The sequence below is a fragment of the Anomaloglossus baeobatrachus genome, chromosome 2 (genome assembly GCF_048569485.1).
Source record: "Anomaloglossus baeobatrachus isolate aAnoBae1 chromosome 2, aAnoBae1.hap1, whole genome shotgun sequence".
In the NCBI taxonomy this organism is placed as follows: Eukaryota; Metazoa; Chordata; class Amphibia; order Anura; family Aromobatidae; genus Anomaloglossus; species Anomaloglossus baeobatrachus.
In genome coordinates, this window is record NC_134354.1 from 652,507,694 (window position 1) to 652,521,935 (window position 14,242).

General features: G+C 45.1%; 1 protein-coding gene across 3 annotated transcripts in view; it reads left to right on the top strand.

Moving 5' to 3' along the window:
* The window catches only part of RBMS2 (RNA binding motif single stranded interacting protein 2), a 206,091-nt gene that overhangs the window by 154,038 nt on the left and 37,811 nt on the right, over positions 1–14,242 (top strand). For all 3 annotated transcript variants that reach the window (XM_075334443.1, XM_075334441.1, XM_075334442.1), the window contains exons 3-4: positions 5,571–5,629; positions 9,430–9,521. In XM_075334443.1, the coding sequence (XP_075190558.1) occupies positions 5,571–5,629; positions 9,430–9,521 (151 nt within the window). The remainder of the gene's footprint in view (positions 1–5,570; positions 5,630–9,429; positions 9,522–14,242) is intronic.

Below are 14,242 nucleotides of genomic sequence, written 5' to 3' on the forward strand. Positions count from 1 at the left end.
GGGGGCATCATACTGTGCGTTATGGAATTTTCAGTTGTGGCTAAAAGAATGTTTGGAAGAAGTCTTAAAAACTAAGGGTCAACACTGAAAATTTTGAGACTTTGCATAAACTTAATGTATTTGTCAATAAAAGTTTATCAACTTATGAAATGTTTATAATTCTGCTTAACCATAAAATCATCTGCTGAAAGGATCAAAAAACATGGAAACAAAAAACTTTGTGAAAACCAAAATTGATGTCAATCTGAAAACGTTTGGCCATGACTGTACTGTGGGAGTATCATGCAGTGTATGGAGGAACATAGTGTTGGGGCATCATATGTAAAAGGGGAATTGGGAGTACTTTATACTGTGTGCCTGGGACTATGGGGACATTATAGTGTTTATAGGGGTCATCATTCTGTGTAGGGTGGCTGTGCAAGCCACTATGGGGGAGTGGTATAAAACTGTGTGGCCACTATGGGGGGAGTGGTATAAAACTGTGTGGAGGCTAATTGTGGGGGAATCATGCTGTGTGGGGGATTGTGTTGACATCATACTACCATACATGTGGGGGAACGAATGCACTTTGGGCACATCATACTATATATGGGGCCCCCACAAACAGTATGATGCACCACAGTAAATTATTCCTCATAGCAACATATTGTGTGTGGGTGCTTTGGAGGTATCACACTATAAGTGGGGAGACTGTGGTGTAAGTATACTGTTTGGGGGTGTTGTGGGGGTATCATACTGTACGTGGGGGCTGTGTGATCATCATACTCTGCAAGGGTGACTGTGGGGGCAATATAATGTGGGATACTGTTCTGTATGGGAATCAAACTGTATGTGGGGGAATGTACTATGGGGGGCACCATACTGTGTGTGGGGATTGTAGTGTGTGTGGGGTTCTGGGAACATTATACTGTTTCTGGAGTGGTCACTGTAGATACATCATACTGACGTGTACGGGAATGTACAGCGGGGGCACCATACTTTCTTTGAGGTAATGTCGTCTGTTTGGGGCTGTTGGGACATCATACTGTGTGTGAAGGAATGTACTGGAAAATGTACTGCGGGGGCATTACACTGTGTGTGGGGGACATGATACTGTATTTGTGGGGTATTGTGGGGAGCTATAAAAGCAGTATCATACTATGTGGGAACACTAATGGGCATTACTTGGAGCAGCATTTCTATGAGGGCACATATAAAGTACAGGGCAAGATTAGAGAAGTGGCTCATCTAAAAAAAAAGTCCCTACAGGGCAGTATGCCCATCATAGTATGTGTCCCTCATTCCTGTCTTTCACAGTTGGGAGGTATATGATTCGTTTGGAGTTATCCGACCCTAGAGAAGTGTTTTATGTGTTTCTGTGTTTGTAAAACTGATATTTACTTATAGAGCACCATTGATTCCATGGTGCTGTACATGAGGAGGGGTTACATACTGTCACGCTCCCGATGCCTCGGCACCGCTCCTTACCCGCTGATCTGGTCGCACCATCCCGGCACCGCTCCGTACCCACTGATCCGGCCTCACCGTCATTGCACTGCTCCTTAACCACTGATCCAGTCCACGTGTCCACCGCTCATGGCTGCCGCTCCCGCTCGTGCTCTCCTGTGTTCTGTTCCTGGTCTCAGGAATCTGACTCTGACTAATGCCTCTGCATAGGACCAGGCCGCGCCCACTCTCCTGGTCTTTTAGGCCCAGCACACCTGAAGCAGGAAATGACATAGGGCTGTGCTGGGTATATTAGACTTGCCTTTCCATGTGGGCGGGGCCTGATCAACGTGTCTTGAAGCCTTGTCTTGTGAACTAGGTGCTCAGGTCCCCTTGTACCGTGTACCGTGTCCTGTTACCTGTACCAGCATTCTGTACCGTCTTAAAGAACTCCGTGACCCTGGTGACCTGGTTATACCTGTCCCTGCCACGCCAGTGCTCCGGCTGCCGTGTACCCTGCCCTCCGGTGGGGTGCATGGTCCAGTGGATCCACCTCCTGGGCCTACCAGTCCTCACTGCCCTGACACATACAAAATACAGATACAAATTACAGTAAGCCAACATTGCTTGAATGAAAACCTTGTGATCACCAGCGATTTTCTTGGCCTCTACGGCTCTACTATGTCAAAAAATGTTTATCTGTAATTGTACTGGGTTATTTTTTTAAGTAAAATCAGGGAAAAGAAATAGAGCTCTTGTGATAACTCAACCAAAGAAGTGCCCGACTCTATAGCAACGTAATCTACTTATAGCTAATGACATTATGGTTTTTATGACTAAAGCCCCTTTATGACCCAGAGCAGGGGCCCTGACAGACTCAATGTGACCATGTATTCTTCAACCAATCATTTCAATGGTCGCCATGTAACAGTTTTTCCCTTGAATGGATTCGGCTCTGAACAGAACATAGTGGCCGGGCAGAGCTCTCCCCCCAATAACAGCTGATCACGTGGAGAAGACACCGAATTATACTTATACTTTCAGTATCATTATTCTTTTCTCAGACGTATCCTTTCTTCCTAGATTCTGTGCAATTGTAAAATTTGGCTATTGTTACCTAAAAATTATCCATCTATAGATCACCACTAACGTTGAAACACAGAAACAAACCACTCCAAGCCCCTCTTCATTTCTCAGCTTGATTGCTATAACTCACAAGTACTCACTCATTGAATTCTACTTGAAGGGGATGTTTGTCTTTATTTTTTTTCATGTATTTTGGAGCTGCGGCTCTCCACGCTGCCACCTGTCATTGTTGATACGGCTGCAGCGGTGGTAACATTATATCAGCACCACTGCTAAGCCCAGTGATTGGCTGCAGCAGTCACATGATGCCAAAGTGCCATCACTGATGCAGCCATTTCAACAAAACCCCGGGGACAGCTGCGGGGTTCAGCTGCAGGATTAGCAGTGGGTGAGAACATCTGACTTTGTAATTTGCATATACATGAAATTTATTGATTTAAAAAATTACAGATGGACAACCCCTTTAATAGGCTGGCTCTTCTTAAGTCCAACATGAGCCCGATTGACTGATCTCACTGTCTAGCTGCTATACTGATGCTTCTGCTCTTTGTTGCTCATTGTATTAGTTATCTATAACTTGCAGAATTAAATTTAAAACACTTCATCTACAAAGCATTTGCCAATGTCGGACCATCATACATCTCCTCTCCTACCTTTATCAAGCCTCCTGTGCTCTTATCCTCTTTTATTATATCCTTTCAGTCTTGTCTGCATGACTTCTCTTGTGCTGCACCTTTTTGGTGAAATTGACTACTCTTACCAAGCCCAGTTTAAAGCCTGTATTAAATAAAACCTGACCTGATTACAAATATTTCCACTTTACTATGTCCTTCCCCGGGCCTCTGCAGCGAATATATACTACTCCGATTAGTGGCCATCCATGCAATTAAAGAGTAGCTCAAATCTGTCAGAACAGGAGCTATACCTACAAAGCAAGTCTTCATTCAAGCAGAAGACTTCCCTGTTAGAGATGAGTGGACCCACTACATAAGTCATGCATGTTTTACTCCCCCAGTGCGAGCTGATCGAACACTTCAAGTGGTTCGCACTTGGCCGAGCACCAAGTGTACCCGAGCAGAGTGATGCTCGCGCGAGTGGTGTTCATACGTAAAGCATCCAAACTGAAACATTGTTTTTTTTTGTAAAGTCCATGTTCGGTATGAACACCGAACTTTACTTTTCAGGTTCGCTCATCTGTATTCCCTGTATCATAGCCATATGCCTCAATGGGGCAAAAGGATTGGGGCTTACAGACTTGGCAAAGCAGAAGGCCCTGAATGGGTTAATATTGGCCTTCATTCAATGTCTTGGTAATTTGTTGTTTAGAGATGTGAGTTCATTATAATGTGAACTGAATCTTGCTGACTTGTGCATGTTCCTGTGCGCTCCTCATACGCAGGTTAATGGATAGTTTTATGTAATGAAGTTACTCTGAAGCCTAGGGTGCTGATGGGTGGGGTTGTATTCTGCATAGTGGCTGCCTGATATTCCATAAAGGTTAAAAAGGGAAATATTAGCACATAATTTATTAGCACTGCATGCGGTATGTACCTGCATTTAATGTGTTCCCGCATTCAGTATGTACTAGACGCTTGTTCTGCCAACAACTCTCCCGACTCCCCCAACACAGGAGCACTCGCTAATAAATCTACCGGAGAACAAAAGGATCCGCCATTGTAAATCCGACAGGCTGAATCCTCCTTTCCCCGGACATCATCTGTGGGGAAGAGTCGGAAGACCCTCTGTACATATTTGACTGTTGAAGAGTTTTTGACTGACTTAAGGGTATCACTGCTTTATTTTGTATTTCTAAAAATCAATAGTACACATAGAAATAAAACAAAAATTGTATTATACCTTAACAGAGACGTCTGCTTCTTTGTACTCCTGCACTTATCATTCATTCTCAATATTTTTAATTTATAGATAAAATCTGTATTCAGTGAACACAGATTTACGCATTGCTGAGATCAGAATGACAGTTGGGGCTCATAATGTTCTATGGAGAGGGGAGGGGGAGCTGGAGACAGATACAGACATTCTACTGCAAGTTCTCTTTAAAGACAGTTTACATTTTGGAGTTTAACTGCCATGTCAGGTGAACTTGCAGCAGGATATCTGTGTCTAACTAGCTGCCCCATCTTTATCACCCCTCCTTTCTCCACAGAATCTAATGCTCAGCAACGTTTATTTATTATTTTATTGATGAGAAAATCTGTCTTCACTGAATACAGATTTTAAATGAGAATTGAGAGAAAAAGGTCAGCCCAGCCTGGGAACGACGCACATTTGTCTGATAAGATATATTACAAAGTTGTTTATTTTCACATATGCTATTAATTTCTGAAATAAAAATTAAAACAATTAAATTAAAATGAAAAACTCTAAAGGCTTCTTTACACGCAGCAACATCGCTAGCGATGTCGCTGGTGAAAGCACCCGCCCCCGTCAGTTGTGCATCACGGGCAAATCGCTGCCCGTGGCGCACAACATTGCTAGGACCCGTCACACATACTTACCTGCCTAGCGACATCGCTGTGGCCGGCAAACCGCCTCCTTTCTAAGGGGGCGGTTCGTACGGCGTCACAGCGGCGTCACTAAGCGGCCACCCAATAGAAGCGGAGGGGCGGAGGTGAGCAGGCCGAACATCCCGCCCACCTTCTTCCTTCCTCATTGCGGGCGGCCGCAGGTAAGGTGATGTTCCTCGTTCCTGCAGTGTCACACATAGCGATGTGTGCTGCCGCAGGAACGACGAACTACCTGCGTCCTGCAACAGCAACGACATTTGGGAGTAGAATGACGTATCAACGATTAGGTGAGTAATTTTGATCGTTAACGGTCGTTCGTGTGTTTGACACGCAAAGACGTCGCTAACGAGGCCGGATGTACGTCACGAATTACGTGACCCCAACGACATCTCGTTAGCGATGTCGTTGCGTTTAAAGCCCCCTTTAGTCTGACATAGAAGGGGGCCTTTTTCACACATTTATTGTTTACAATGTAGATAAAAACAATATATTTTACAATCAGCTAAGCATATCTCAATATGTTTCTTTTAGATATGGAAAAATTGTCTCTACGAAAGCTATTTTGGATAAAACAACCAACAAATGTAAAGGTGAGTACTATTTGCTTTTTCATATCTTTTCTTCTACGGAAATGTTATTTTAACCAAACGCAAATTCACCGTCATGTAGTAAGGCGCCTATGGGTGCCAGATTACTGCGCCGTACGCAACAGAGCACTATACGGCTGTGTGCATTAGGACTTAGCTGCCTTGAACACAGGTGAAGGACAATTTCCCAGTAATTATTTAATTATGCAAAATACGTATTTTCAGATTTTCCTTTATTATTTGTACTTTTGTTAATTTTCCAATGGATATCCGGATTGTAAAAACTATAACATTACGAAAACAGCTGTGATATTTTCTAGTGCATGACTCTATTTAATAATGGTCAAATGCTCCGGATCTGAGAAAAATGATGTCCAGAATGGATAATGAAAGGATTCACATTCTGAAGGTCAGGAACCTGTTATCTAGAGATTTGCCTCAGTAATTCCAAGAAGGTCTCTTGTTATCAGGTCATGGGGCAGGCACATGTAATAGCAGATTCTTTACATTCCAAGAATTTCTAGTGTGAGAGGAGTAGTCAGGAGCTGAGCCGAGCGGCACAGAGATATACACAAGATAAAGACGAGTTTATAATCGTAAATGTGGGTCTTTTTACGTAATGCTGTAGTATCATAACTGCAGGTATGGTAACCCTACGACACAGACATTATCCCCAGACAGAACAGTCATCATTTTTAAGACCACCAACGCCTGAGTCAGCCACCTTTTCAGAGTTGGCACAGTGTCCTGTTACAGAGCTAGTCACAGAGAGCTATCAATAGTACAAGTCATAGTGAGCACAGAACATCAGAGAGGTGTAGCTAGGGGTTCAGCTCAGGGGGAAGCAAAACATCTGAGTGCGCCCCTAACCAGGTAACGACTTCGTTGGCGCAGCCTAATAGTGGGTATAGGGGAACCTCAGCAGATGACCGGGCTTATACTGGAAATAAATCTCTACACAAAGGCCAACACCGATATTACCGCTATATGGTGATCATTTAGTGGTAGATACCAGTCCTGCAGAACATACAAGAGATTACAGTACCGCTATAGATGGTGGCTTACAGCTGACGTTCTTCCTGGGGACATCGTTCACTTTTGCTGTCTTTTCCGTCTGGCCCAGACCGACGTGACAACTTCCAGTCATGACTTGTCTATATAGATTACAACAAAGACACATTTGACTTCACATTTCCAGCACCATCCCCATCTATTCCCAACCTGCACAAACTCCTCATCCTGCTGTCGCTGAACCGCTGTTGCCGTATGTGTCCATGTTACTGCACCTGCTGTGAGGTACAAAACTAGTACTCCTCTGACTGCCCCAGATAATAATGCCACCACTGTGTCCCTTAATTGATAATAATGCCCCCTTTGTGTCTGAAGATGTTAAAATTACCCCCTAGAAAATATTAAAGGGGTTGTCCACTACTAGGAAAACCCCTTCTCATTCCGTATGTGCGATCCCATAAAAATAACAAACCCTACACTCACCTCCGGTAATATCGGAACTCTCGTACCATGACCCACGTGACATTGTTATGACACACGAGCCCCGCTCCCAATCAGCTCTGGCTTCCTTCGCCTCACCTTTGTATGGTTAAGTAGTTAACAGAAAGTGAGCGCTGCGGCTGCCACTCACTTGCTGTTAATTACTTCAGCATCCAAAGGTGGGAAGAAGGACCTCGGCGACAATTGGTCATGGGGCTCGTGTATCATAACAATGTCATGTGGGCCTCATCAGCGTAATCTCCAACATCGCTGGAACCCCTTTTAATGTCCTGTGCAAGTGCCCGAGAAAAGTGTCCACATTGAGCTCCTAGAACGTAATAATGCCTCATATGCACCTTTGATGGTCACAATACCCTTAGTACCCCTCTAACAATAATGGTTCTTAAGTGCCTACTTAACATTTGATAATATCCCATGAGTCCATCCATGTACAGCTTTCCCCATACACACAGTATGATGCCCCTACACCTCCCCTATACACAATATGATAGGCCCACAGTTCCCCCAAAACAATGGTCCACAAACTATATAATGGCACCCACACTGTATAATAGCCACCGCAGTAGCTGACACAATGTTTAATGATCCCCACAGTAGACCCCACATTGGACAATGGCCTTCACGGTAGCCCCCAACTGTATGAGGGCCCCAAAGGTAGTCTACTGCACAGTGGGTATAGACTAGTACTTACGGTACTTTTTTCTACCAGTTCCCCTGTTGTGTTCCCTTCTGTGCAAGCTGAAATACAAACAAGACTGGGACAAAATGGCAACTTTGGATGTAATGCACTATGTCAGCCAAAAATTGCTGTATGACAATGCTACAGCCTACAGTGTAATCACATTGTGACCATTAAGTTGCCGAGGACACACCACTTAAAGTGCATTATAGTGTCATAAATTCATGCTCCTTTGCGCCAATCCAAAAGAATCTAAAAGGGCTCCCAACTCTCATGTGGTCTTTGATGGTATTGGTCTTGTCATATGGTCCAAAGAGACCTTTAATCCCTTCAGGCTTTAGGGTTTGGGTGCGAATGCAAACCCTGAACGCGCTTTAATTACTGCCTTGGTGCAATGTACCATTTACGAGATAGGAATTTTTTGATCCTGTGGATAAGCTGTTATTACGGCCACCATCTTACAGCATTCTAATAAGAAGTATGTATCTCCCTAATCACCTTTGCATAGCTCAAAAACCTCTTTTATTATATCCACAGATGCTGCAGTCCGGTCCAGTGGGCGTCTTTGGTCTTGATCCGGTGCCTTGTCTCCTACTACGATCGTCATCTTCCTTCCCTTCTTCATGTGAATGACGCATCCTACATCATCCACACACTGTTTCCCAATCACGCTCCTATGCAGGCGTACACTCTAATCTGCTGAGGGCAGAGTAAAGCACAGTAGTGCGCATGTGCCGGCTTCTAGGTCAACGGTCTTATTTGACCTTTCCTGGCACATGTGTATTACAGTACTGTGCTCTGCCCTCAGCAGGGCAGAGAGAAGTGCGCATGCACGAGCGTGCAATTGGATGACACTGTGTGGATGACATAGGACGCGTCATTCCCATGAAGAAGGGGGGGGGACGGCAATTGTGGTAAGACAGTAAGTGCCGGCCCAAATGCAAAGACGACCATCGGATTGGACTGCACCATCTGTGGGTATAATAAAAGGTCTTTTTTGTGCTATGCAATGGGGGTTGGGGGCATACACACATGCAGCTTAATAGAATGCTGTATAAGCTGCCATAAAGATGGTGGCCATATTTTACATTGCGAAAATTTGGTGGCAGGTTCCCTTTCATGCTTATAAACATTCTGCCGTATATACATGTCATGGTGAAGTATTGCCTACTGCACCACAGAGTACATGTATGGCACAAGGACAGAGTGGGCAACGGAGCTGTTCCCGTGCCGTCCTGAGCAGGAGCTGGCAGTACATACAACTGGGCTCCTTCTGCAACAGCAGCATCGCAGCTCTGGATGGTGCCAGCCATGTAACTCTTAACACGTAGTTATCTGCGATACATCTCAGCCACTACAACACTTGTCACACTTCTTGTATTATTAGGATATTTAAACTGAAAGTGCATTAATGATAACACCTAGTCCCCCTTCAGAGAGCACTGCCCCATGGTGTTCCTCCTACAGATGTCGATAAGGTCGAATTTATTTCATGTGAATAAAGATCCCATTGCGCTATTGTCTAATACCGAAGACAGGAGGACACCAGACACCAAACCATGTGGATTTCAATGAAAATATATATTTACAGCCATTCTCTTCTTATTTACAGGGTATGGGTTTGTGGATTTTGATAGTCCTGGGGCTGCCCAAAAGGCTGTCACTGCCCTGAAGGCCACTGGAGTGCAAGCTCAAATGGCAAAGGTGAGTCCTCCCATGAGGTTGGGTTCATATATCCTATAATCATACGTTATCACAGATCCGTTAGAGATCTGTTTGCAAAAAAGTTGTGCAAACACAACTTTTTTGTCCGATGTTAAATAACGGATGTCGGCCCGATCCGTTTTTAACATGTGGAGTCTATGGTCAACGGATACGTTACAGGATTACTATTTATCGTCCATTTGTAATGGATTCGTTAAGAAAACAAATACAAAAGTTACAAATACAAGTACAAATGGCTGAATTGCAATCCGTTAACTGATCCGTTCTCCATAGACTCCCATGTTAAAAAAGCAGATCCGGCAGAAATCAGTCCTTTTACATTAAAGTTTCGTCTGCGAGAAGTTTAAAGTATATCTGTATGCATTGTAAACATAGAAACATCCTATTTCCCCAGCTTGTTAGAAAATATTTATTATTATTATTATTTATTTATAGAGCACCATTAATTCCATGGTGCTGTACATGAGAAGGGGTTACATACAGAATACATATATAAGTTACAGTAGACAGACTAGTACAGAGGGAAGAGGGCCCTGCCCTTGTGGGCTTACATTCTATAGGATTATGGGAAGGAGACAGTAGGTGGAGTGTAGATTGGGCGGCAGCGCCGCACGGTGGTCGGGCGGCAGCTCCGCACGGTGGTCGGGCGGCAGCTCCGCACGGTGGTCGGGCGACAGCTCCGCACGGTGGTCAGGCGGCAGTAAGTTCATTGTAGATCATAGGCATTTCTGAACAGGGGGGTTTTCAGGTTCCGTTTGAAGTTTGCAAGGGTAGGGGATAGTCTGACGTGTTGAGGCAGCGAGTTCCAGGAGACTGGGGATGCTCGGGAGAAGTCTTGGAGACGGTTGCATGAAGAGCGAATGAGAGAGAAGGAGAGAAGGAGATCTTGGGAGGACCGGAGGTGACGTGTTGGAGTGTAGTGGGAGATTAGTTCGGAGATATACGGAGGAGAGAGATTATGCACAGCTTTGTAGGTCAGTGTTAGTAGTTTGAATTGGATATGGTGGAAGATTGGGAGCCAGTGGAGGGACATGCAGAGGGGAGAAGCGGGGTGGTTTTGAAGAGAGAGGTCGATCAGTCGGGCAGCAGAGTTAAGGATGGACTGGAGAGGGGCGAGCGTGTTAGCAGGGAGGCCACAGAGGAGGATGTTACAGTAGTCGAGGCGGGAGATTATGAGGGCATGCACTAGCATTTTAGTAGCTTGCGAATTGAGGAAAGGGCGGATTCTGGAAATATTTTTGAGTTGAAGACGGCAGGAGGTGGTGAGGGATTGGATGTGTGGTATGAAGGATAAGGCAGAGTCAAAGGTCACTCCGAGGCAGCGAACTTTGGGTACTGGCGAGAGCATGGTGTTATTTATTGTAATAGATAGATCAGGTGGAGAGTGTAGGTGAGACGGAGGAAAGATGATTAGTTCAGTTTTGGCCACATTGAGCTTTAGGAAGCGAGAGGAGAAGGAGGATATAGCAGATAGACATTTCGGGATTTTGGACAGCAGAGATGTGGCATCTGGGCCAGAGAGGTAGATCTGGGTGTCGTTGGCATATAGGTGGTATTGGAAGCTATGGGACTTTATGAGTTGTCCCAGGCCAAATGTGTAGATAGAAAAAAGTAAGGGTCCTAGGACAGAGCCTTGAGGGACGCCAACAGAGAGATGGCGGGATGAAGAGGTTGTGTGAGAGTGGGAGACACTGAAAGTGCGATTTGAAAGGTATGAAGAGATCCAAGAGAGGGCAAGATCTCTGACACCAAGGGAAGAGAGGGTCTGTAATAGAAGGGAGTGGTCAACGGTATCGAAGGCTGAGGACAGGTCTAGAAGTAGGAGTATAGAGAAGTGCTTGTTAGCTTTGGCAGTAAGTAAGTCATTCGTAATTTTAGTCAGGGCAGTTTCGGTAGAATGATGTGGACGGAAGCCGGACTGTAGGTTGTCAAAGAGAGAGTTAGAGGAGAGGTGGGAGGAAAGTTCAGCATGGACATGCTGTTCCAGGAGTTTTGAGGCAAGTGGGAGTAGTGATATGGGGCGAAGGCTGGTAGTAGAGGTTGGATCGAGGGAAGGTTTCTTTAGGATAGGTGTGACTGTTGCATGTTTAAAGGCAGAGGGGAAGGTACCAGTTGTTAAAGATAGGTTGAAGAGATGGATTAAGGCTGGAATAAGGATGGTGGTGAGGTTGGGGAGGAGGTGGGATGGCATGGGGTCAAGTGCGCAGGTGGTGAGGTGCGCTTTTGAGAGAAGACGTGCAAGCTCTCCTTCGGTGATGGTATACTATCTGGGTTTCTTAAAGGGGTTGTTTTTGTGAAGACGACCACCTTCCCTAATAACAGTAGCGTTTGTGATCAGCTGATCTTTGTGGGTCAGGCTTCTCTAAACTATAGAGGTATGTTCTTCATGGTGTACATTACCTATAAGATATACAATATGGAGCTTTGGAGAAGGAGGTGCTGTTCTTGGAGCAAGTGTGATAACCCCAGGTGTCTGCACCAAGGGAGACTGTCAGGGGCAGCCAGCGCTCTCTGATAACACTGTATACGGATGGAAGGATAGATAATAGAGCTGTTCAGGAGCCATGACCAGCGACCTTGTTAGTAGTCCATGGCCACTGACAGGAGTCCTGTGAACCGCCTTTTACCTGCCAGCATTCACAGCGCCTCTTCCAATATCTACAATCTGTATAGCGCCCACATTGCACTCTGCTATCGCTCACCATTACTCCTGCAACATCCTGATAAAGATTCAGGAGACATCCTATTTACTGTCACTAGACGCAATGAATAGTCCACTCTACTCTTTGTGACTTACAGAAGAATAAATCCTTCTTGGTTGCCTTTTCAGTAATGCATTGCATATTGTTAGGTTATGCCATCATCTAGTAATGACTGAGGACATCTAACCTGGGAACCTCAAAGATCATGAGAATGAAGGTGCAGAAGCAAAGATTCAACGCTGAATGGTCTTTGTGGTTTTCCCTCCGCAGAAGGGCGCTGCTGGCCGCCTGACGCAATGCGGCACCATTCATGTGAAGGAGGCCAAACTGAAGAGGGAAAACTGTGAAGAAGGCACAATTCTTTGGATTAGAGGTGTTTCCAGAGATTACATCTTTAGTGATCATGAAAAGATTGCATATCCTAGCAGTATACCATCACATACTGACAGAGGAATACCCCTTTAAAGGTGGTACAATCCAATGATAGTCTTATAGGGTTTCTGGACTGTCCCCTCACATGTGATGGTGTGGAAATTGAGGAACCATACCTCTTAAATTTTAAAGGGCATCTGTAACCAGGTTTTTGCTATGGAATCTAAGAGCAACATGATCTATGGGCAGAGAGCCTGATTCCAGTGATGTAACACTTAATGGACTGCTTGGTACAGCTTTGATAGAATCCCTGTTTTCTCTGTAGAGTTTGGAATGCTGAGTTGTGTATAACCCCACCCACATTTCTGATTGGCAGCTTCCCATGTACATTATAGGGTAAGTTCACACAGTGCGTTTTTCGCTGCTTTTTTGTGCGTTTTTCGGGTGCGTTTTTGCTCAGAAAACTGCATGACTTTGCTTCCCCAGCAAAGTCTATGAGTTTTCATTTTTGCTGTCTGCACAGAGCGTTTTTTTAAGCTGCGTTTTTGAGATGACCACAAAAACGCAGCATGTCAATTATTTTTGCGTTTTTCACTGCGTTTTCCACCCATTGAGTGCAATGAGATGTTCAAAAACGCAATGAAAACAGCAAATTGCAAATATAGCTGCGTTTTAGTGCGTTTCTATGACTAAAAACGCAGCTATAAACGCAAGGGGTGGGCAGTAAAGTGACATGTACAGGAAGAGGATTCTTTCTGTCAGTAAATACAGAAGTGTGAATCCTCCCGGTACCGTCACCACTGCATCCACCTCCAGTCCTGTGCATGTCTGGTCCCGTGCGGCGCCATGTCTGGGCGGGAGGTGGAAACAGCTGCGAAAACAAAAGTGAATAGTAGAAAAAAAAATGTCATACTCACCTGTCTGCAGACTCCCGGTGCCATGCCCACTCCCAGCTCCTCTCCCGGTACCGCCGCTCCGGCTGTGTGCAGACGTCCGGGACACCTCCGATAGCTGCAGGACCTGGCGATGGATCACCTGATGCAGTCACCTGACGCATCAGCTGATCGTAAGTCTCGCGGTGACGCCGGCGCCCGGCCGGCTTAACCTGTCAGCGGATGCCGTGAGGAGACTTCATCCCTGATTACCGGCAGCTCCTGCTGCGATCGCACGGGATCAAACTCCGCTCCAGGAGCTGCCGGTAATCAGCACATAAGTGAGTATTTTTTTTTGCACTGATGCATCATCTGATTGTATAAACTGCTTTTATACAATCAGCTGATGTGTGATGTGATTCACATCCTAGAAGTTGACACATCATCTGATCGCTTTGCCTTCCAGCAAACCGATCAGATGATATTGGATCCGGATTGGACGGCGCGGACCCTTGACCCAGGATTACTGCGGAGGGGGGTTCTTTATTTCAATAAAGATGGAGTCACTAATTGTGTTGTGTTTTATTTCTAATAAAAATATTTTTCTGTGTGTTGTGTTTTTTTTTATCTTTACTAGAAATTCAAGGTGGCCATGTCTAATATTGGCGTAACACCATGAATTTCGGGCTTAGGGCCAGCTGATAATATACAGCTAGCCCTAACCCCATTATTACCCAGCGAGCCACCCGTCACC